Raw genomic sequence first — 24,596 nt, 5'->3', positions numbered from 1 at the left:
TAGTTATGATCCCAGAACCCCCTTGCCCAAGACAAACTGCTCTTAAGTACGTCTATCTCTTTGTGGCATTTTTAAGGTGTCAAATGAAGACCTAAATCACATTTATTTCTGCCTTTAAATAAAAATAAGCAACTATGCTGAGGGGCAGCATGGCTTCTCAAACAGAAATGAAAATGTCACTTACCCAGTGTACATCTGTTCGTGGCATCAGTCGCTGAGATTCACATGGTATGCATGAGCTCGCCATCTGGTGTTGGGTCGGAGTGTTACAAGTTGTTTTTCTTCGAAGAAGTGTTTTCGAGTCACGGGACCGAGTGACTCCTCCTTCTGTGCTCATTGCGCATGGGCGTCGACTCCATCTTCGATTGTTTTCCCCGCAGAGGGTGAGGTAGGAGTTGTACTATAGTAATAGTGCCCGCGCAATGAAAAATGTAAGTATGTACCTATTAAAGGATTAAATAATATATATACAAATGTACAAAATTGAAGGTAACTTCTGAACTGCTACAGGCTTCCGGGGAGGTGGGTGGGTCCATGTGAATCTCAGCGACTGATGCCACGAACAGATGTACACTGGGTAAGTGACATTTTCAGTTCGATGGCATCTGTCGCTGTAGATACACATGGTATGCATAGACTAGTAAGCAGTTAGTTCCCCATAAGCGGTGGTTTAGCCTGTAGGAGTAGAAGTTGTCTGAAATAGAGTTCTTAATACAGCTTGACCTACTGTAGCTTGTTGTGCGGATAGCACATCTATACAGTAGTGTTTGGTGAATGTGTGAGGCGTAGACCAAGTGGCTGCCTTACATATTTCCTGCATTGGGATGTTTCCTAAAAAGGCCATTGAAGCACCTTTTTTCCTTGTTGAATGTGCCCTGGGAGTAATGGGCAGTTGTCTTTTTGCTTTAAGGTAGCAGATTTGGATGCATTTAACTATCCATTTGGCTATACCTTGTTTTGATATTGGGTTACCTGCATGAGGTTTTTGGAATGCAATAAATAGCTGTTTAGTTTTTCTGATGTTTTATGTTCTGTCAATGTAGTACATTAATGCTCTTTTGACATCTAATGTATGTAGTGCTCTTTCAGCCACAGAATCTGGCTGTGGGAAAAAAAACTGGTAGTTCTACCGTTTGATTTAGATGGAATGGTGAAATAACTTTGGGTAAAAATTTTGGATTAGGTCGTAGGACGACCTTATTTTTATGTATTTGTATAAAAGGCTCTTGTGTTGTGAACGCTTGAATTTCACTTACTCTTCTTAGAGATGTAATGGCGATGAGAAAGGCAACTTTCCAGGTTAGGAATTGTATTCCGCAAGAGTGCATGGGTTCGAAAGGTGGGCCCATGAGTCTTGTTAGAACCACGTTTAGGTTCCATGAAGGAACAGGTGGTGTTCTTGGTGGTATAATTCTTTTAAGCCCTTCTATGAATGCTTTGATAACTGGTATCCTATACAAGGAAGTTGAATATGTAGTTTGCAGGTATGCAGATATTGCTGCAAGGTGTATTTTAATAGAAGAGAAGGCTAGCTTTGCTTTTTGTAAATGGAGCAAGTAATTTACTATATGTTTTGGAGTTGCGTCTAGTGGTTGTATCTGATTATGATGGCAGTACCAAACAAATCTTTTCCACTTACTTGCGTAGCAGTGTCTAGTGGATGGCCTTCTGGCCTGCTTTATGACTTCCATACACTCTTGGCTAAGTTGTAAGTGTCCGAATTCTAGGATTTCAGGAGCCAGATTGCTAGATTCAGCGATGCTGGGTCTGGGTGTCTGATCTGTTGGTTGTGTTGCGTTAACAGATCTGGTTTGTTGGGCAGTTTGATGTGTGGTACTACAGACAGATCTAGCAGTGTTGTGTACCAGGGTTGTCTTGCCCACGTTGGTGCTATTAAAATGAGTTTGAGTTTGTTTTGACTCAATTTGTTTACTAGGTAAGGAAGGAGAGGGAGAGGAGGAAAAGCGTAAGCAAATATTCCTGACCAGTTCATCCATAGGGCATTGCCTTGGGATTGCTTGTGTGGGTATCTGGACGCGAAGTTTTGGCATTTTGCGTTCTCTTTTGTTGCAAATAAGTCTATTTGTGGTGTTCCCCAGAGTGTGAAGTAGGTGTTCAGAATCTGTGGGTGGATTTCCCATTCGTGTACTTGCTGGTGATCTCGAGAGAGATTGTCTGCCAGCTGATTCTGGATCCCCGGAATAAACTGTGCTAGTAGACCAATTTGATGGTGGATTGCCCACTTCCATATTTTTTGAGCTAACAAGCTTAACTGCGTTGAATGTGTTCCTCCTTGTTTGTTTAGATAATACATCGTTGTCATGTTGTCTGTTTTGACAAGGATGTATTTGTGGGTTATGATTGGTTGGAAAGCTTTTAGTGCTTGAAAAACTGCTAATAATTCTAGATGATTTATATGCAGTTTTGTTTGATGTATGTTCCATTGTCCTCTTATGTTGTGTTGATTGAGATGTGCTCCCCACCCTGTCATGGAAGCATCTGTTGTTATTACGTACTGTGGCACTGGGTCTTGGAAAGGCCGCCCTATGTTTAAATTTATACTGTTCCACCATAGAAGCGAGAGGTAAGTTTGGCGGTCTAGCAACACCAGATCTAGAAGGTGACCCTGTGCTTGAGACCACTGTGAGGCTAGGCACTGTTGAAAGGGCCTCATGTGCAGTCTTGCGTTTGGGACAATGGCTATGCATGAGGACATCATGCCTAGGAGCTGTAGTATTGTTCTTGCTTGTATTGTTTTGTTTGGAGACATGTGTTGAATGACCCTGTTGAAATTGTGGATCCTTTGTGGAGTTGGCGTTGCTACTCCTTTTGTCGTGTCTATTATGGCTCCTAGATATTGCTGTACTTTGCTTGGCAGAATGTTTGATTTTGCAAAGTTGACGGTGAACCCTAGTTTGTAGAGGGTCTGTATGACTTGATTTGTGTGGTTTGAGCATTGTGTGAGCGAACTGGTTTTGATTAGCCAGTCGTCTAGATACGGGAACACATGTTTTGCTGCCTTCTGATGTGTGCAGCGACTACTGCTAGGCATTTTGTGAATACTCTTGGAGCGGTTGTTAAACCAAAAGGCAATACTTTGAATTGGTAATGTATTCCTTTGAATACAAACCTTAGATATTTCCTGTGTGATTGATGTATTGGTATATGGAAATATGCGTCCTTGAGGTCTAGGGTTGTCATGTAGTCGTGTTTTTTGAGCAATGGTAACACTTCTTGTAGTGTGACCATGTGAAAGTGGTCTGATTTGATGAATGTGTTTACTACCCTGAGGTCTAGAATTGGTCTCAGTGTTTCGTCCTTTTTTGGTATCAAGAAGTACAGTGAATAAACTCCTGTGTTTATTTGTGTGCTTGGTACTAATTCTATTGCATTTTTTTGCAGTAGTGCTTGAACTTCTATCTCTAGAAGCTGTGAATGGTATTTTGATAAATTTTGTGATTTTGGTGGTATGTCTGGAGGGAATTGCATGAATTCTATGCAATAACCATGTTGGATAATTGCTAGGACCCATGTGTCTGTAGTTATTTTGTCCCATGCTTCGTAATATTGACGTATCCTCCCCCCCACTGGTGTTGTGTGGGAGGAGTGAGTGACGTGTGAGTCACTGCTTGTTGGTAGTGGTTTTGGGGCTTTGAAATCTTCCTCTATTCCTAGGGAATTGCCCCCCTCTATACTGGCCCCGAAAACCTCCCCTGTACTGTCCCTGGTAGGTGGGCGGTGCGGACTGTGAGGTGCTAGCTTGTGTGGCCTGACCCCGAAACCCTCCTCTAAAAGGTGTTTTGCGGAAGGTGTTATAAGATCCTCTGCTCTGCGGGGAGTAGAGTGCGCCCATGGCCTTGGCAGTGTCAGTGTCCTTCTTGAGCTTTTCTATGGCTGTGTCGACCTCCGGACCGAACAGAAGTTTCTCGTTTACTGGCATGTTAAGCACTGCCTGCTGAATTTCTGGCTTGAATCCAGACGTTCTGAGCCATGCGTGCCTACGGATGGTAACCGACGTATTAATGGTCCTTGCGGCCGTGTCTGCTGCATCCATGGAGGAGCGTATTTGATTGTTGGAAATGTTTTGACCCTCCTCAACAACCTGTTTTGCTCTTTTTTGCAGATCTTTTGGGAGATGTTCAATGAGATGCTGCATCTCATCCCAGTGGGCTCTGTCGTATCGCGCTAGCAGCGCTTGTGAATTTGCGATGCGCCACTGGTTTGCTGCTTGGACAGCAACCCTCTTCCCGGCTGCATCGAACTTCCTGCTTTCTTTATCTGGGGGAGGTGCATCCCCAGAAGTGTGTGAATTTGCCCGTTTTCTGGCAGCCCCTACCACCACAGAATCTGGTGGCAGCTGAGAGGTGATGAATACAGGGTCCGTAGGAGGCGCCTTATACTTTTTGTCCACCCTAGGCGTCACTGCCCTACTTTTAACTGGCTCCTTGAAAATGTCCTTTGCATGGCGTAGCATGCCTGGGAGCATCGGCAGGCTTTGGTAGGAGCTGTGGGTTGAAGAGAGGGTGTTAAATAAAAAATCATCCTCTACTTGTTCCGAGTGTAGTTCCACATTATGGAATAGTGCTGCTCTAGCCACCACTTGTGAGTAGGCTGTGCTGTCTTCCGGTGGTGATGGCCTAGTTGGGTATGTGTCTGGGCTGTTATCAGACACTGGTGCGTCGTACAAGTCCCACGCATCCTGATCTTGGTCATCGTGGCTCATGGCGGTGTGAGCTGGCGAATGTGATGGGGTGTAAGTTGGCGAAGCCGGAGTTACAGGTGGAGGCGAGGGAGGAGGTGTTACCTTTTGTGCTGTTTGTTGCTGAGGAGTAAACTGAAGCGTTCTCTTTCGTTTGACAGGTGGAAGGGTACTGATCTTCCCAGTCCCCTGCTGGATAAAGATACGCTTTTGCGTGTGATCCACGTCAGTGGATTGCAGTTCTTGTTCAAATCTATGTTTCTTCATTTGTGAAGACATAGAATGCTCTTCAGTATAGGAGCCTGAAACAGGGTCTGATGTCGCTTTTTTCGGCTCCGAAAACCCTGTTGATTGTTTTTTCGGCTCCGAGGTAACCTTCCTCTTTTTCTGTGCCGAAAATTCTTGGCCTCTATGGTCTTCGGCGCCACTGTCTCGGCGTCGATCCGTGTCGACACCGAACTCTCGGTGTCGATGCTTCTGTTTAGCACTCTCTCGGTCCCGAGGAGGCTGCGTGCCGGTGTCTCGACCGAAGTCGGACGATCTCGACACTGAATGGGCCTTTTTCGGTGCCGATTGTTGGTCACCGAGAATTTGGGTGGAGCCATGGCCGGTTGGCAGTGGCGTCCCCTGGGCCTTCTTTCCTTTTTTAAGTTCTGATCTCGACGTCTTACTCACAGTTTTTGTAGAGTGTAGCTCGTCGGAGTCTGAATCCTGGATGGAAAAGGATTCCTCCTGTTCCTCTTCTGTCTCGAACTGTCGACGCTCCTTTGGCGTGGACGCCATCTGCAGTCTTCTCGCTCGACGGTCGCGCAGAGTTTTTCGGGACCGGAACGCCCGACAGGCCTCACAGGATTCTTCGCTGTGCTCGGGTGACAGGCACAGGTTACAGACCGAGTGTAGGTCCGTATAAGGATATTTGTTGTGGCATTCGGGGCAGAATCGAAACGGGGTCCGTTCCATCGGCGTTGTTCTCCACGCGGTCGGGCCGACTAGGCCCCGACGGGGTGCCGAAATCTACCCCGAAGGGCACCGAAGCGCTTCGATGTTCAACGCGTCGTCGTATGTGTCTATCTCGAACCGGATCGCAACGATACCGTCGAAAATCTTCTGGTTTCAGCTATCTTTCCGTTCCGAAACTCGGAGCGACAGGAACACGTCCGAACCCGATGGCGGAAAGAAAACAATCGAAGATGGAGTCGACGCCCATGGGCAATGAGCACAGAAGGAGGAGTCACTCGGTCCCGTGACTCGAAAACACTTCTTCGAAGAAAAACAACTTGTAACACTCCGACCCAACACCAGATGGCGAGCTCATGCATACCATGTGTATCTACAGCGACAGATGCCATCGAACACTACAATTTCCTTTACTGCCTCAGCTTGCTACTGCAATCCCAGAATGCACCACTTTAAAGTTGACTCCGTTCCTTTTGAAACTCAGGTAAAGGCTAAGGATCCTAAGCTCTTAAACTGTCAATGTCCACAATCCTCATTTTCTTGGGAAGCGTATCACTTCGTGATGAAATCAATGAAGATTTGTATGAAGAATAAATAGGATTTTAAGTTAGTAAGATGACTTTATCATGGCATCTTCACCAATATTCACGATCAATAAGCAGGCTCTTGCAGGACACTAATGGCACAGCTAAGAGTACATGGTTTGGTAAAGTATACTTCTTGCCCAGCTTCAGCAGGGTGGAATGCTGTACGTGTGCCTAAATTAGGAGGCTTTAGGGCCGATATGAACGTGTTGAGGACTTCCCAGGAAATTGAGACATGTGTATGAGTTAATACTTCAATTATTTACAGCTTAGACACGGCCTTTACACCAACGTTAAAAGGCCTCGTGTATCTGTCTGATTTTAATTCCTTATCAGTGAAACTACTGATGGATGATATAGAAGGCAGGAAATGACCACCCCGTTGAGAGCACTGGTGCCACTACACGGATACATTCAATAATCTCGGAGACCTTGGGAAAGGCGTTGGCGTCCTCACAATGAGGATTGCCAAGAAGACTAAATGGTGCCACTAGTCACCACTGCCACTTAATTCGGAATAATTTACGTTAAGTGCCCCTTACAGAACATCAATTAGATTTTGAAGTAGACAGCACATATGATGTAGAAACAATGCGCTGAGAATGCCATAAATGGTATGGTACAGTGTTCTACCCAAACTACATTTTTGAATCAATGATCTTTTAAACGTTTAATAAAATTGTTACCCCAGCTGTTACAAAATTAAAAAGGAACATCCTCGCTGCCCAGGTGGGCCGACCTCTCGACTACTTACCTCATTTTTCCACTGTTTCTATTACACCAACACCCCGGGCTACGGACTTGCATTCCAAGTTAGCCCGCTCCTCCCTTTTTTCCCCTAATCCCACTCCTGGTTCCAAAACTGGGCAAACTTCCTCTTTCTCCAAAGCGTACTAATGCAAAATCCATACCGCCCCCTCTCCCCCCGGTCCCCTTTTGCGAACATTTGCTAAGCGTTTATGTCAAAACAACTGCATTAGCTAAATATTCCCCTAAATAGAAGATGCTATAGACATTTCCTCGTTTTCTCCTCCTTGTAACCAGCAAACTCGAACAACATTCATGAACCCTGAGTATCGCTGTATATGCCACCTGTTAATCATGACGACCTTGCGGTTATACCCCACCTGTGTTATTTTTCTGAATCTTCTTGCAGTGCTCAGTCTTGCAATTACATTGATATATGCTGTGCCCTTCCTTTGTTTTTGGATTACATTGTATTGTATTATAAAAATACAATAAAACAGATTTTGAGGGGAAAACAAAATAGTACAATTGTTTTATGAAATAAATGCAGGCTCACCTACAACCTCAAAAGCAGAAAAACACTGTTCGGAGAGCAAAACAATAAAGGCAGCTCTGCATTTTATATTTTTTATTTAAATTACAATAATGTGTGCAATATATATGGACTGAGCTCAAACTGACCGCTATTAAGATTTCAGTAACCGGACCTTTCTGGAAGAAGAAGAAGAAAAAAAAAAAAAAAAAAAGGCTGTGGAAGTTACTCTTTCTTTAGTACAGTGGGTTCCTCACGATAACACCACATTTAGTGCTTTTTGATCAATGTTCTTCAGAATACAATACAGAACATGTTAAGTGACAATTTGCTGTTGCCATCTTTTGCTCCTGTGGAAAACAGTATAGGACTGAGAACAAGGCCTATATTTCACTCTCGGAATGGTAGCTAACCAGTATAGCTATTTTTCATGACACAAAGGCTTAATTAGATTTAGGGAGGGATTCAAACTGTCGGTGTGATGCTTTCAACAGTGTTAAGAGGGAACTGTTTTACTGACTGGAGAAAAGACACGTCCAAGCCCTTTAGGAGAGTTCTTAATTTCCAGAACAGTGAAAAAAAGTTTGAAAAGGATTGTTCTCTGTATTCTGTAATTGTAGTTATTTGCAGTTTTACACTTAAAGGGGTCAACCCATATTCAGACGCACTAAAAGCAAAATCACTGTACCTGAAATATTAAACCGACCATGTCAAAAATCAAGCCGTACATGCTCTGGCATACAGAAGGAAATTAGAAGGCAACAGCGTTAAATTCTGAGTGATCATGTCCTATGCACTGGAGAGTAAACCTAGTCTGCTCTGTAGTCCCACGAGCTTTGGTAAATAAACTGGATCTATAAACCACCAATGACAACTGCTTCAGCTTGATGGCTCTCTTTGGTATGAGAAGAATTAGTAGGAAAGCATTATTACACACACACACACCAGTCCTTGTTTAACGCAGCAACAGTTCACTTCCCTTTACTTGGCTCTTGGTATCGGATTTGAAGGAGAGGCATTCTGTATTTTTTGCTCTGCCAATAAATCTGAGGTTGTTTCGAGATGAACCTCAAGAAATTTGGGCAACTGCAGCACGAAAATCTGTATAAGTTATAAACATGGCACAGATATATGTGCCAGGAGGTACTGTTCGATGTTGTAGTTTGTGCGATCGCAATGTCTCTTATATCTTTAGGCATTACCTAGGTAAATGCATTTGCCCTGGAAATACCTGTGGCACTATATCCACAGCCTACCTAATACACAAGTATGCACTTTCTGCAATTCCTTCAGTGTGAGTGTTTGTACAGAGTGGATACTATGTTTCTAGGTGCTGTTTTCACAGCACACCACTGGCCACAATAGAGTGCATCTAGGTGTTTATTTTCTTGCCAATCTTCTACATATGAAGCGATGAGTTTGTAGCAATATGAGTGAAGCCGGTGTGGATGTTATCATTCATTTGATCATTTGAACATTTGTATACATTTAAAAACACACAAAAAAAAAAATGTTAAAAGCGTATCAGTGCAATGTAAATTAAAAAAGGCTGAGAGTACACAGCCAGGTGCCTAGAGATTGTAAATATAGGGATGTTAAAGCACATCGTATATAACTTTTCAAATTATTAAATCCGTCCACCCAAACATGCTATGTAATTAGTATAAATTAGTTTTTTTTTTTATTCAAAAAGGTCCATGTCCCTGATACCTTCCCGATCTTTTTTTATTTTTTTATAACAGACTATTTATTTTGTCACTGCAAAATGTAGCAGTGGTTGAAACGAAACTGCCAATTCCGATTACATAGCAAGCAGTAAGCAGAAAGAAGATAAAGTAGAATAAATGAGTAACCGCACCTGAGGAATGTGTCTTGCACTCACTTCTCACAGTACTCAGTCCACTCAATATTAACATAGTCCTCATTTTTCTATCCAGTGTTAGCTGATAGCTTGAATCACCAAGTTTCTCTAGGATTTCCTTTTTGAAATCCTGACTGTGACAAGTTTCACACTTCGAGGGTAATGTCCAGCTACTAGTGCTTGGGAAATGATGGGAGTTATTTCTAATAGGGCAGACAGATTTTGGCACATCATCACTGCAGGCATTTGCCTTTAAGAGAAGCTAAGCTGGCTGCTTTGGCATATAAAAGGATTTTAATTGAGTATTTAATAACACAGGAACACATGCCATGAGCATAACAAAATATATGAATCAAAACCTCAATGTCAAACATTTGCAAGAAATACCACGGCGTACACGTACAAAGGAGCAGTAGCTCAAGTACTATCTAAATTCACATATCAATCAACTTAGTTAACGAATCACATTCGCCAACACACTTTGAGTCACTCACTCGAAATTCATTTCTGCCATTAACACATGAAGGCAAAGAAAAGATTAAGGTAATTTTGATTGCCATTTTTTTCATTCTGCGCTTATAACCAATATTTAAGCCTTCCTCCCTCCAATTTTAATTTTCGCCTTAACTGAAGCTTACCACATATGAATATATAGAGTACATTTGACGAGCTCTGAACCTCACTACTAGGTAAAATATGAAAAATCCAGGAGATACCATAAAGGGACCTGCAGAGCTGATCAAAGCTGGTAGCTTACTTAAAACCATAACCTGCGTGCATAGCGCAAGACAATTCTTCACCCATCACACTCCTAAGTGCCGAGTCCCCCGAAAAGATAACCATACCTCAATGGTGTCAGGCCCAATATGAAATTACCTCCCACAAACGAACAAAACAGGCAACATCCTTTCAACAACACACCCCACACAATGTAGTGCAGTGCCCGTGAAGGCAAGTACTTCCACACCCCATACAGTAGTATAGTAAGCACGATAGACATTTTCCAGCACAATATATAAAGACAGAAAGCGGAGGCAGGGTTGAAACAATAGCAATTATTAACATACAGGCTCATCCATATAACCTTTTCCCGGATGCTGAGAGAATTACAATTTTATATATACATGTTTGGGTGTTTTATTGTACAAAAAGTAGAAATATAAAACCCAATAACTCAAAGGTTTATTCCAATCTACAGATTGGTCAGTTTATGTCCACGTATTTGTAAACTTAGTGCACTATGTCCCTGACGACTTTTGGTAACATAGGAGTTAAAGTACTAAGCACTGACCCAGACCAAAAATAGCAACATTAATCCTAAACCAGGTTAACAGTACAGAAACTCTTAACACTTAAATATAATTCTACAGCAACTCATAACACAAAATAATACACACAACTAAAAAGACCGCCACAAAATGGTACACTCCAATATAAAAACAAGACCGGATACCACAACATAGCAGTACAACACAATTATAAAACATAAAATCATAACTAAACACCACAACATGCAAACACCACATCATCTCAACACCCGGGTACTACCAAACAATTTCCCAAGGACCCAAAAGGACAGGTGTGTTACGGCTGGTAGTGTACCAAGAGGCTGTACTGATGCCAGCAGAGGAGTCTGGCTGGGGGAGAATGGAGGTTTAGGTGGCAGTAGGGGAAGTAAAGCATGTATATGGTGTGAGCTGGGAGTCGAGGGTTTCAGTCCATACTGCCTTCTAAACTGTCTCTAGAAGAGTCATACATTTGACAATACTGTGTTATACTGTGTTTAAATTGCCATCCCCAGGGATGTGGAATTTATTTACATTTCTAATCGTCAATTGGGCAGGTTGCTTCTTAAATCTATTAGTCGTGTAAAAAAAAAAAAATATATCTTCTTATCCCTTTGATGCCATGCAGTGCAGTGACAGCAATATCTACGTGAGAGCTCTGATAATAGCCTCTTTGATTATGCCAGAGCTACTACCATAGTAGGGTTTGAATACTTGCAATTTCGATCCCAACTCTTGGCAATTTTCTTATTTTACCTCCTTTCTGCAGATATACATACTGGCGTTGGAGGAAGCAGTAAGCAATAGTTCCAGGGCTGGAATGCCTTTAGTCTGCAAACCTACTAACTTGCATGTTTTAAGGATTTTCACCAGCTCTTCTCTAATCTTTTCCCATACTGAGAAAGGTTTGAAATTAACTTCTGACAATGGCATAAGTAGAAGTTCTTTCAGGGTCAAGAAAAAAGTGGTTGGACGGAAAGTGAACTTGTAAACGTTCAATAGATTTTCACATTGGCAAATCTACACATGGATATTTGCTGGGGCTAAAGTACAGTTCACAAATATTTTCTAGAAGTCCGACTTTCTGGTCTACTTGTGTAAGTTCTTGTGAATTCATGAAAGCCACTAATTAAAAGATATATAGCATGGGTGCACTTTTGTGTCTTTCTTTAAGAACAGGGTCCCTAATTAGGTCTGGCGTTAAAGACATTTTGTTTTTATTAAAATTCTATTTCTATATCATCTGGCTTTACGATGAGTGATCGCATCCGCTTTTCCACAAGGAGCATATATGCACACAAAATAGTTGTATTCAGCGCGAGGAACTACTGTGCAAATCAGTGACGTAACAAACCAGGAGGGGGGGCCCCCATGCAAAGAAGATGGAGGGCTCCCCCCTCCAGACTCACTCAACCCAGGCGCTCTGCTGGGGGGGCCCCTTTGAGGGAGGCTGTGGGGCCTTTGATAAACCACTGGTGGCAATGTGTGGTTTTTGAGACCAAAAACCTTTTTTCTTTTTGCCAGTGTTTGATACAATGGTGAAGGCCTGGCAACTCCCACAACAATAAAGTGTTACAAAAACCATGTCAAAACAAGAAACGCATTGATAAAACCAAAAGACTTGCAAAAAAAAAAAAAAAATAATAATCTTGATCGGTTGGATTTGCTAGTGCTTGTTTATTTTAATGCTTACCATATTGTTGTTGAAAACGGTTACAATGATTTTTCCATTAGGAATATTTTTGGGAAATACTAGCAGGCATAAACACATTTAACTAAGTGAAGCTTCAAAGAAATAGCACCTAAAATTTCCTACTCGCATTTTTTTCTGAACATTTTATTTTGAAAGCAAAGAATCATAACTCCTGCTTACAAGCTTCTGCAAACATTTGCATCTAATCAGAGCATTCTGGGAGCATTAAATTTAACCTCATATTGTTAAACTTTTCGAACGTGTGCACACTTTTTTTTCCCACTTGAATCACTGCCAGTAGTGCAGTGTGACCTTAAAACGTTTATTTACAGTGCTCACCCTAATGAAGGCTTTTCATTAATGAACCAAAAATACAAGTTTGAACCGCATTAACAAATGGACATACATATTACCTCAACTGCACAGTTCCCTTCTCTGTAAAATGGCAGCCAAAGGGTTTGTGCTGCAGGGGGTTGGGCCTACTTGTCGCAAGGACAAAATAAACAAGGGCGTCTGCGATAGGAATTCCACATCACTGCATCCCTCTACAGCACCTTGGGGGTAAGCCTTCTCTACTTGCTATTGCTACCATAGGAGAGTCGAGTGCAAAAAGGAAGTAACTTGAATACTGGAACGAAATATAATTGCACAATATGAAACCAGAAAACCTGGGATCAACCCCAGCTTTCCCACTTGACCAAACTGTGTGATCCTAGGCTATTGTTTTATTTCACTTTGTCTACTTTTTCTTTCTAACCTAAATCATATATGAGAGCATCTTGAAACATCCGTTCAGGATGTTAACTGTAGAAAACCTTCTCTTGTGTTTATTTTAATAAATTATAAAGTCCATGTACAATACCAACTCTGGTGATCCAGAGGGTTCCATTTTTGTAAAGCGAACATCACATTTTATGACCAGACCGGAGGCTCCTATTATGCAATAGACTTTTCTTTATTTTAATAGCAGCTCCAGTCAAGATCAACTACAAGTCCCATAAGGCAAACAACAAACAGCCTATGGGAAAATAAAAGTCGTTCGTAGTAATGCACCAATCACAGCCGTATCCATGTAATAATACCCACCTTGACTGAAAACAGCTCTCTTTTCTTGCTGCTCCTCAGTCAAGATAAGTATTTTCTTCTTGTTTAATTAATGTATTAGCGCGTTTCATTCATGCGCTGGGTGATTGCACGTTTCAAACGTTTAATATGCCTGGTTGTCGGCTCGTCAGGCGCATTCATTGAACAGAGCTTGCGTCGCGCGCGCTTGGTAAATGGTCACTTTGACCGATTTCTCTCTTCAGCGCGCGTAGGCATTTTTAGCCTTCGCGCGTTGAAAAGACACTCGCACATACCTCAGCTCGTATGCTGGAAGTCTCCTGCTGCGCTCCGGACCTCGGTCGTAGTGGTGCTCAATTGAAGCCGGTCTCCTCACTGTTTGCTCTCTGAGCTCCCGGGTCAGATTTTTCAGTAAACCCCGCCTGTAGGCGGAGCCGGACACCTCTTTTTCCTCTCTTTGAGAGAGGCTTAACCCTTGCCTGCCCTATAATAAGTTTGTTGATTTCAGCCATCACCATGGACAGCACTCATTCACACTTATCTCAAGAGGAGGAGGAGGACGTCCCGAAGGAGCATTTAAATGATTTTATTCAAACTTCGGTGGATCAGGCTATGGCTGCCTGTAGGAAGTTGGCTCTGTATGCACTATTTCAAAGTAAGGAATAGTATGCACAGAGTCCAAGGGTTCCCCTTAGAGGTAAGATAGTGGCAAAAAGAGATAATACTAATGCTTTAATTTTGTGGTAGTGTGGTCGAGCAGTAGGCTTATCAAAGGAATAGTGTTAAGCATTTGTTGTACATACACACAGGCAATAAATGAGGAACACACACTCGGAGACAATTCCAGGCCAATAGGTTTTTGTATAGAAAAATATATTTTCTTAGTTTATTTTAAGAACCACAGGTTCAAATTCTACATGTAATACTTTGCATGAAAGGTATTGCAGGTAAGTACTTTAGGAACTTTGAATAATCACAATAGCATATATACTTTTCAAATAAAACACATATAGCTATTTTAAAACTAGACAGTGCAATTTTCAACAGTTCCTGGGGGAGGTAAGTATTTGTTAGTTTTTGTAGGTAAGTAAACCACCTACGGGGTTCAAGTTTGGGTCCAAGGTAGCCCACCGTTGGGGGTTCAGAGCAACCCCAAAGTTACCACACCAGCAGCTCAGGGCCGGTCAGGTGCAGAGTTCAAAGTGGTGCCCAAAACGCATAGGCTTCAATGGAGAAGGGGGTGCCCCGGTTCCAGTCTGCCAGCAGGTAAGTACCCGCGTCTTCGGAGGGCAGACCAGGGGGGTTTTGTAGGGCACCGGGAGGGACACAAGTTAGCACAGGAAGTACACCCTCAGCAGCACGGGGGCGGCCGGGTGCAGTGTGCCAACACACGTCGGGTTTGTAATTGAAATCAATGGGAGACCAAGGGGTCTCTTCAGCGATGCAGGCAGGCAAGGGGGGGGGGGGGGGGCTCCTCGGGGTAGCCACCACCTGGGCAAGGGAGAGGGCCTCCTGGGGGTCACTCCTGCACTGGAGGTCCGATCCTTCAGGTCCTGGGGGCTGCGGGTGCAGGGTCTTTTCCAGGCGTCGGGATCTTAGAGTCAGGCAGTCGTGGTCAGGGGGAGCCTCGGGATTCCCTCTGCAGGCGTCGCTGTGGGGGCTCAGGGGGGACAACTTTGGTTACTCACAGTCTGAGTCGCCAGAGGGTCCTCCCTGAAGTGTTGTTTCTCCACCAGTCGAGTCGGGGTCGCAAGTCTCACGCTTCTGGCGGGAAACGCTGTTGCCTTTAAGTTGCTCCTTTAGAAACAAAGTTGCAGTCTTGGGTGAACAGGGCCGCTGTTCTCTGGAGTTTCTTGGTCCTTTTAGAGCAGGGCAGTCCTCTGAGGATTCAGAGGTCGCTGGTCCTGGGGAAAGCGTTGTTGGAGCAGTTTTCTTCCGAAGGGGGGAGACAGGCCGGTAGAGCTGGGGCCAAGGCAGTTGGTGTCTCCGTCTTCTCTGCAGGGTTTTTCAGCTCAGCAGTCCTCTTCTTCTTAGCTTGCAGGAATCTGAGTTCCTAGGTTCAGGGGAGCACTTAAGTACTAAATTTAAGGGCGTGTTTAGGTCTGGGGGTTAGTAGCCAATGGCTACTAGCCCTGAGGGTGGGTACACCCTCTTTGTGCCTCCTCCCAAGGGGAGGGGGTCACATTCTTATCCCTATTGGGGGAATCCTCCATCTGCAAGATGGAGGATTTCTAAAAGTTAGAGTCACCTCAGCTCAGGACACCTTAGGGGCTGTCCTGACTGGCCAGTGACGACTCCTTGTTATTCTCATTATTTGCTGCGGCCTTGCTGCCAAAAGTGGGGCCGTGGCCGGAGGGGGCGGGCAACTCCACTAGCTGGAGTGCCCTGTGGTGCTGGAACAAAGGGGGTGAGCCTTTGAGGCTCACCGCCAGGTGTTACAGCTCCTGCCTGGGGGAGGTGATAGCATCTCCACCCAGTGCAGGCTTTGTTACTAGCCACAGAGTGACAAAGGCACTCTCCCCATGTGGCCAGCAACATGTCTCAAGTGTGGCAGGCTGCTAAAACCAGTCAGCCTACACGGGTAGTTGGTTAAGGTTTCAGGGGGCACCTCTAAGGTGCCCTCTGGGGTGTATTTTGCAATAAAATGTACACTGGCATCAGTGTGCATTTATTGTGCTGAGAAGTTTGATACCAAACTTCACAGTTTTCAGTGTAGCCATTATAATGCTGTGGAGTTCGTTTTTGACAGACTCCCAGACCATATACTCTTATGGCTACCCTGCACTTACAATGTCTAAGGTTTGGCTTAGACACTGTAGGGGCACAGTGCTCATGCACTGGTGCCCTCACCTATGGTATAGTGCACCCTGCCTTAGGGCTGTAAGGCCTGCTAGAGGGGTGACTTATCTATACTGCATAGGCAGTGTGAGGTTGGCATGGCACCCTGAGGGGAGTGCCATGTCGACTTACTCGTTTTGTCCTCACCAGCACACACAAGCTGGCAAGCAGTGTGTCTGTGCTGAGTGAGGGGTCCCCAGGGTGGCATAAGATATGCTGCAGCCCTTAGAGACCTTCCCTGGCATCAGGGCCCTTGGTACCAGGGGTACCAGTTACAAGGGACTTACCTGGATGCCAGGGTGTGCCAATTGTGAAACAAAAGTACAGGTTAGGGAAAGAACACTGGTGCTGGGGCCTGGTTAGCAGGCCTCAGCACACTTTCAATTCAAAACATAGCATCAGCAAAGGCAAAAAGTCAGGGGGTAACCGTGCCAAGGAGGCATTTCCTTACACTGCTTCTTGGCAAAAAAAACTTTCAAAAAATTTAGAGAACTCTGTGGTAAATATTGTGTTCAAGACCATGCTGGCCCATTCTGCGGGGGAAAGCAGAAAGCGTCAAATCCCAGCAAAAAATGTAAAAGCGACGCTAACTGGAAGTGACAGTGTTTCACACATGGTGGAGAACGTGGTTCCTCAAGGGCCTCCTAACAAGGAGGTGTTAATATCTAAGTCTGTACGGAAATGCATGGCTAAATCTAAACACATTTCGTCCCCTATTAAAATAACAAAAATTTTGGACAAAGATGACGAAATGAACGACCCTGACTCGGATGCGGATAGTTCCGACAAGGACGTTGGAGAGTTGCTCTCCCCTCCTCCACACAAAAAAGCCAAACATTCTTCAGGGTCCAACACGATTCTTGATTCAAAAGGGGTTCCTATGTTTGACTCTTGTGATATTCAACACCCAAATTCCACAGAGTGGGTCCCCTCAGATCATGTGGCGGACTACGTGACTGCCAGACTCCGAACCCCCCTGGATAAACAGGTCCGGGCGAAACTGAAATCAGAGTGTCCCCACCCTGCTTTGTCTTAAAAAATAACAGTGACACCGGCGACTGACTCTTCACTCCTTATGTTTTTTTTTACTAAATACGGCAAAGGACCCCCGTAAAGGGGTAGATAAAGCTTGGTCCACGTGCCAAGATAAGCTTTTGGACATTGTGGGTCCCTTGACCCGCATATTTGATATGGCGGAATCAGCTCGGCTGGAACATGTGTCCATTGACCCAGAGGAACTCTCTCTATGGGCACAGCGTGCTGTTTGCCTGTTGGGGAATGCTAATTCTTCCATTACTCATGAGCGGAGGAAAGGACTCCTACTCAAGCTGGACCCAAAACTGGCTAACCTAGCTGGGTTCAGATCCGGGTGTAAAAGCGGAAGGCTTGCTGTTTGGTGATTCGTTCATCAAGGAGCTCAGCAAGTATGTGGCTACCTTCTCCTTGTTGGACAAGGCGCAGCAATCGTTAAAAAATATGTTTGCTTCTCTGGTTTTCGCCAGGGCCGACAGAGGTAGAAACCACTTTGCCGGCCGATCCTACGCCAACCAAGGTTCCCGCGGTCCCTATCATAACACCTCTCAAGACTACATGCCTCAATTCTATCCCCGAAGAAGCAGGGGCTTCAGGGCTAAGGGAGGCCGTAACACCAGATACGCTGCATAAACCGCTAAGTCAGACTACCTGTACTCCTGTGGTGGGGTGGGGGTGGGGGTGGGGGGGGGGGTCGCATTGCTCAATCTCTGTCAAAATGGGAAGATCTTACAAGAGATCCTTGGGTTTTAAATACAGAACAAGGTTATGTTATAGAACTCTTTTCAGAACCTTTTCAAGAGAATTTTCCTCCTCCTCAATTTTCGCTTCAAATGACAAATTTAATTTCGTTAGAAGTCCAGTCTCTTTTGCAAAAACAGGCGATTATTCCTTGTTCACTAGATTCTTCAGGTTTCCTCAGCTCTGTTTTTCTAGTTCAGAAAAAGAACAAAAAGGTCCGTCCAATCATCAATCTGAAACAGTTCAGTTTGTTCTATATTGTCATTTCAAAATGGAGACCATTCTTCATCTCAGAGATACTCTACTACAAGGAGATTGGTTGGTAAGGTTGGATCTTCAGGATGCTTACCTTTCGGTCCCCGTTCATCCCACCTCGCAGAAGTTTCTTCAATTCCACTGGGCAGGTCAGTACTTTTGTTTCACTTCTCTTCCCTTCGGCCTTTCCTCCGCCCCGTGGTGCTTCACGAAACTAATGAAGCCAGTGGCGGCTTTTCTCAGAGCTCAAGGCATCCGTCTGGTGATTTACTTAGACGACATTCTGATCATGAGTCAGAGTCGCACCTTGCTACTGTCTCAGGTTCGCCTTGCTTGCACTCTGTGGGAGGATCTGGGTTTTATCATCGTAAATTACGATAAATCTTCCTTGGATCCTGTTTAACAAATCGAGTTTCTAGGTTTTTTAGTAGATTCCGTATCAGCTACTCTCCTTCTACCATCAAAGATCAAATCCATAAAGCCCGAAATTCTTCTGATCCTTCGCAGTTCTTGTATATCCCTCAGATCTTGAGCAAGGATTGTGGGTCGGCTTTCTTCCTCAATTCAAGCGATCTTTCCGGGTCCTCTGCATTATCATGCGTTAGAAAGGCTAAAAATGTGTCATATCCAAACGGGTCTAGCTTATTCAGATGTTATAGCTCTAGACCAAGATTCACGTGCAGAACTCCAGTGGTGGATAGACCATTTAGACGTCTGGAACGGCAGGACTATCTTCGCATCAGCCCCAGATCTTGTATTGGAGTCAGATGCAAGTCTGTCGGGTTGGGGAGCCCGGTGTGGTGCAACCTCGACTGGAGCCTCATGGTCTCTAGAGGAGTCAAAATTGCACATACGCTGTTTAGAGATGCTTGCCGGCTCCTTTGCAATCAGGAGCCTCGCAAGAGACAAGATTTCTTGTTCGGTTCTGCTCAGAATGGACAACATTTCAGCGGTGCGCTACATCAATCGGCTAGGAGGCACAAAATCCAAACCTTTAGCGGAATTATCGAAAGGGTTTTGGGAGTTCTGTCTTCAAAACAAAATCTCTGTTCAAGCCGAATATCTTCCGGGCAACCTCAATGTAGTAACGGACTGGTACTCCCGTTTTTTTTCGGGATTCCAGCGACTGGATGCTCAACCTACAGGTGTTCAACGTCCTGCTACACAAGTGGGGACCCTTCCATATAGATCTCTTTGCATCACATCTAAACGCTCAACTTCCATGATTTTTCAGCTGGCATCCGGACCCTCTAGCTCTAGCCTTCGATGCGTTTACTCAGGATTGGTCGTCTTCCCTCAATTACGCCTTTCCTCCTTTTACCTTGATTCCCAGCGTACTGGCACAAGTCAGACGTCAACAAGCTTCTATAGTCCTCATAGTCCCTTACTGGCACTCCCAGGTGTGGTTCCCTTCCCTCCTGGAACTGTCAATCGAAACCCCGATTCTGATACCCTCCTTTCCAGACCTTCTGACCAATCCCCAAGGCCTCCGTCACAGTCTAATTCTTCAAGAGTCCCTGATCTTTTCGGATTGGAAAATTTCGGAGAATCCCGATCTAGCGTTTCTATTTCGGCAGAAGCGGCAACCTTCATTGACCGGGCTACAGCTCCTGGGACAAAGAAGGCTTATAGATCAGCTTGGTCTCTCTGGTGTTGCTGGTGTTTGGGAAGACAAGTTGATCCCTTTACAGCAGATGTGTCTTTGATGGTCAACTTTCTGGCGGCGGAAGCCAGTAAGGGTAAGTCCTTCCGTACTATTAATTTATATAGGTCGGCAATTTCTTCTGCTCACGATTACTTTCAAGGAAAGCCTATTGGTGAACACCTGTTGGTCTGCCGTCTGTTAAAGGGAGTACAATTTTCTAATCCGCCAAAACCTAAATACAGTTCTTTATGGGATGTTAATGCAGTGCTAAAATTGTTTGTTTCTTGGCCTGACAATTCTTTGTTATCTTTAAAGCAGTTGTCATCTAAGCTGGCTATGCTCTTATGTTTAGTGTCTTTCAAACGGTTATCTGATGTTAGAGCTCTCGATGTTACCGCTCGCTATTTTACCCCCTCAGAGTTCTGTTTAATGTGTTGAGAAGTACAAAAACTAACCTCTCTTCAGTTTTTTACCCCCTTTTCCACCCATCATCCCAAACTCTGTGTGGGTCAATGTTTAAAAGTTTATGAACAATGGACAGCCGATCTTAGAAACTCCTCATCTACCCAATTGTTAATCTTCTTTAGGAAACCTTACAATCCTGTGTCTTCTCCTACTTTGGCCCGCTGGATTATGTCTTTAGCTTGTATTGATACCTCTGCTTTCGGAGCGCATTCAGCTAGAGGAGCCATGGCGTCCAAAGCTTTTTGGGCCGGTTCTCGTTAAGAGGATATTCTCAGGTCGGCTGACTGGTCTAATGATAATGTGTTTAAAGTATTTTATTGTAAACCAATTCAACATGCCTCTTTAAATGTGATTGATTTGCTTTAAAATTGCATAATAGGAGCCTCCGGTCTTGTCGTAAAATGTAGATTTTCCTAGTAACTTATGAAGGAAAGTCTTAATTTTATTAAAGACACGGAGGAGAGTATTACCCCGCTTCTACAAATTCTAACTCTGTGATTTTGTAACCCTCCCTTTTAGCTTCTACTTCAACACAGCAAACCTCTTCATAGAGATTCTTTATGTACGGTGTCCTCTCCGGTGTTTCCTTTCAAGGACTGTCAAGGGACGGATCGTCAAAACCTGCCGGTCTTCCTCCAGAGACTTTTGTTCTATTTACAAGAAGTTTTATCGCTCTGTTTGGCTTTTTGTATTTGTTGTGTTATTTTACCATTGTTTAATTCTCATTGAGTTTCGCACAAGAAAAGAGGGCTGTTTTCAGTCAAGATGGGTATTATTACATGGATACGGCTGTGATTGGTGCATTACTACGAACAACTTATTTTCCCATTGGCTGTTCGTTGTTTGCCTTATGGGACTTGTAGTTGATCTTGACTGGAGCTGCTATTAAAATAAAGAAAAGACTATTGCATAATACTCGCATCCGTGTCTTTAATAAAAATTAAGACTTTCCTTCATAAGTTACTAGGAAAATCTACATTTTTGTTTATTTGTTGCAAGAGGTTCTTAAAAGCGAATGTGTTCCTAATGTTAGGTGGTGCAAGACACCTTATTTGCTTCTTTTCTTTTACTTCAGATAGCATGTAAATAAATGTGTGTTTATGTAACATCTTTCGGAATGTTGGTGCTCTCTCATGTAAGCATCAGCCTAGGGCTGTTGTTTGCAAGGGGGGGGTAAGGGGGCACATTTAAAGGGCCAGAAGGCCACAAGCAGTCCCCAGGTCATACTTAGAGTATAACTGACCTTAACAAATATCACATTGAATCATAGCACACAAAAAATATAAGAACATATAAATGCACTACTTAAAACACTGGACTAGAACAAAGCAAAGAAATTCAATACCACAAAGAACACAAGAGTGCAATCACACAAAACTTGTCTACCACTGATCCTCTGTCACCACTAGGTGATTTGCATCAAGTGGACATTTATTAACCCTGAGCAAGAGTTTTTTTTTTTTTTTTTTTTTTTTTTTTAAACATGGAAAAAGTGCATTGTGGAGCTCCATATATAAAAGAAATAAATACAGAGATCCTTTTGTGGGTTCAAGTCAACTTTTGTGTTGATCTGGCTGTGTGTGCTGTCAGGCGGACAGTGAAGTAGATGGGGCAAAAACAGTTTCCTCTAAACCTCCAACACGAAATGTTTCTCATTGCTACAGCAGAGGCTTGCCATAAAACCAAATTAAAAGATAAATCATACTGGTATAAGGGAGCATTTTATTACCATGATTCATAAAACTGGGATGCAGGAAACCTAACTGGCTGGCAACATCTGAAAACTACCCAGACCACATTACACACTTATTTTTCAGGCACAGTGAGATTAAATAATCTGACCAGAATCACAAAATTTTGAGTTGAACCAGGACTTGAATCTGGTTCCCCATTTCCAAGGTTGCCAGCCATGGCTGTTAGACCACTTCTCCTGTGGGAAATGGCAGGCCTCAAGACTAGCGCTCTGAAAAAAGAGAATCATAAGGAGGAGGGGCACGAGGAGAGTTATCTTAGAGGAGCACATACTACTTATTTTAATAAATGAAAAATAAAATAAAATCAGTGATTGCTGCAGTAGTCACAGATATGGAAACAGGTTGACGGAGTTGCTATGAGTTAATACTGAAAAAAGCCAAAGTGTACCTATTCTTGATCAAAGACCAGGTGAAGTAAACACGGTCATCACAGAGGCGAATACTGGGCCTGGCCATAGGCCAGGTTCTCATAGGTCAAGATACTCCGACAAAGGCTGTGACTCCTGGTGATGTGGCACAGGAAGAGGTCACAGATAATGTTAAAAGCAACCTCATCAATGATGCAATGTGTGAGACCAGTACATGGAGATGGTGTGAGTTTTAGATAACCATAATTGGCCTATTTCAGGAACTTTTATGGTTTGTTACCATAGCCATGTATATTTCTCCTGTAAAATTACTGCATGTTCTATCGTGACCAGAATCCCCCATGGTACATGAATATCCGTCACAATCGCAAAAATTCATGAGGCAAATGACTACATTTTTCCAGCGAGACACACACAGGTAAGCCATTCACATGCAGGTACACTCGACCATTCCTCTGGAGTGAATCCAAAGCATGAGTGTGACCATGAAGTGTGGTCAGTTTGCACTAGCTTCAACCTAAATTACCTGGTTCTGTCCTGCAGTGACAGCAGTCTGTGGCTGCTGGATTATGATCTGCTGGGTTTGCCCCTGTTGACCCTGCACCTGGACTGCCTGTCCCCCTTGGATCTGTATCTGGCCCGGCTGTACGAGCTGGATCTGAGAAAACAGAAGAGAAACAGGGAAAAAACTAGAGCCACTGCATCATCGGTTTTCTTAATGTGGACTTATACAACCCACACAACAGCAGAATTCTACTGTAGGCACTCAAATTGCAGCCAACTAATGGCTCAACTGAATGAGCATCCTGTCCACCACCAAAACCAAATAGACCACAACCTGCTGAACCTTTAACTACCAACACCACGCCAATATGTTCCAGTCAAGTTTCTACAAGGTCCTTGTTTAGTGTTCTCACCTGCTGTAGTCCCTGTGCCCCAGAAACAGGCACCTGCATGATGGTTTGGCCTTGCCCACTGGTCATTGCCTGCACCATGATGGGCTGTCCTGTAGATGTGATCAACTGGCCACCACTCACTTGTACCATGAGCGGCTGACCCTGGACCTGCAGTAGCACACAGAAAAACAATGCAACAACATTAGCAATTTCAAATGGTTGAAAAGTGTCAAATAAGGGCAAGTGCATGTGATGACAAAAGCAAAACCCAAAGTTAACCTGCTGAGAATCCTGAATTTGAAAAACTGATGTCCTAAGCTTTAAGCAGAGGGGTTAGAAACAGATATTGCTTCAACTCTAGTGCCGACCAACACAAAGAAAAACTACAATTTTTCAATGTGTTCATCTTCTCTCAAGATCTTAACTTCAGCAAGATCTGAGCTCCTCTGGCTAATGACCCCATTCTACTGATCACTTCAAAACAGGGAAGTTAAAAAACGATATGGTCTTCCTACTATCCAAGCTTCTTCACTCATGCGGAACTGCTTGAGTGTCCTGGTCTTCCTGGTAGAATCACAATTACCTACTCTCCAATCTGTAGAATAGGAGGATTCAAATTAACTCTATTCTCCTAAACCTTTACAACCAGCTCAATCCTGTTAAATCGCCACCAGCTGCAGTGACTGCTCTTTCCTCATAATGGAGATCTTCAATGAAGCACAGTCACAAAATCAATGTACACATTATTTTGGATCACTTATGACATGCCCTATAGACATCTTATAGAACTGAGATCAGCCCCACGTTGCTATTCTCCACCCCACTGATGCACTAATATTTTCACTTCTAAAAGATATGACATCCAGGCAGATCTAAGCATGTGCATGAACGTGTGTGCAGCCAATGCAACATGGAAGACTCAAACAACTTGGGAACAAATGAGGTGGTGGTGACCAAGGCACAGGTTCATGCAATGATCAGACACAGAGCAATCACCACTACCTGCAGAGTCTGGACTTGTTGGCCTGAGGTGGAAGCCACCTGCGCCTCTGTCTGTAACTGGACAGCAGTGACTGCACCCTGTTGCAGGAATAGGAAGAACAACAACTGCTAGAAGCCAAGTCTCAGCAAGAGAGCACAACATGAGTATGACAGAGTAGAAGGTAGGAGAGGAATGAGTT

At 43.8% G+C, this 24,596-nt stretch overlaps 1 protein-coding gene across 20 annotated transcripts in view; it reads right to left on the bottom strand.

Moving 5' to 3' along the window:
* Positions 1 to 24,596, bottom strand: part of NFYA (nuclear transcription factor Y subunit alpha) — a 46,662-nt gene that overhangs the window by 11,829 nt on the left and 10,237 nt on the right. For 6 of the 20 annotated variants that reach the window (XM_069238383.1, XM_069238379.1, XM_069238381.1 and 3 more), the window contains exons 3-5: positions 24,418 to 24,495; positions 23,437 to 23,583; positions 23,046 to 23,177 (exon numbers count right to left, since the gene is read on the bottom strand). In XM_069238383.1, coding sequence (XP_069094484.1) covers positions 23,046 to 23,177; positions 23,437 to 23,583; positions 24,418 to 24,495 — 357 coding nt within the window. Of the gene's footprint in view, positions 1 to 23,045; positions 23,188 to 23,436; positions 23,584 to 24,417; positions 24,496 to 24,596 lie in introns of all 20 variants that reach the window. The other 14 variants (XM_069238382.1, XM_069238375.1, XM_069238380.1 and 11 more) reach the window with 3 other exon arrangements.

The sequence above is a fragment of the Pleurodeles waltl genome, chromosome 6, assembly GCF_031143425.1.
Source record: "Pleurodeles waltl isolate 20211129_DDA chromosome 6, aPleWal1.hap1.20221129, whole genome shotgun sequence".
Classification (NCBI taxonomy): Eukaryota; Metazoa; Chordata; class Amphibia; order Caudata; family Salamandridae; genus Pleurodeles; species Pleurodeles waltl.
This window is presented reverse-complemented; position numbering and strand designations above follow the sequence as displayed.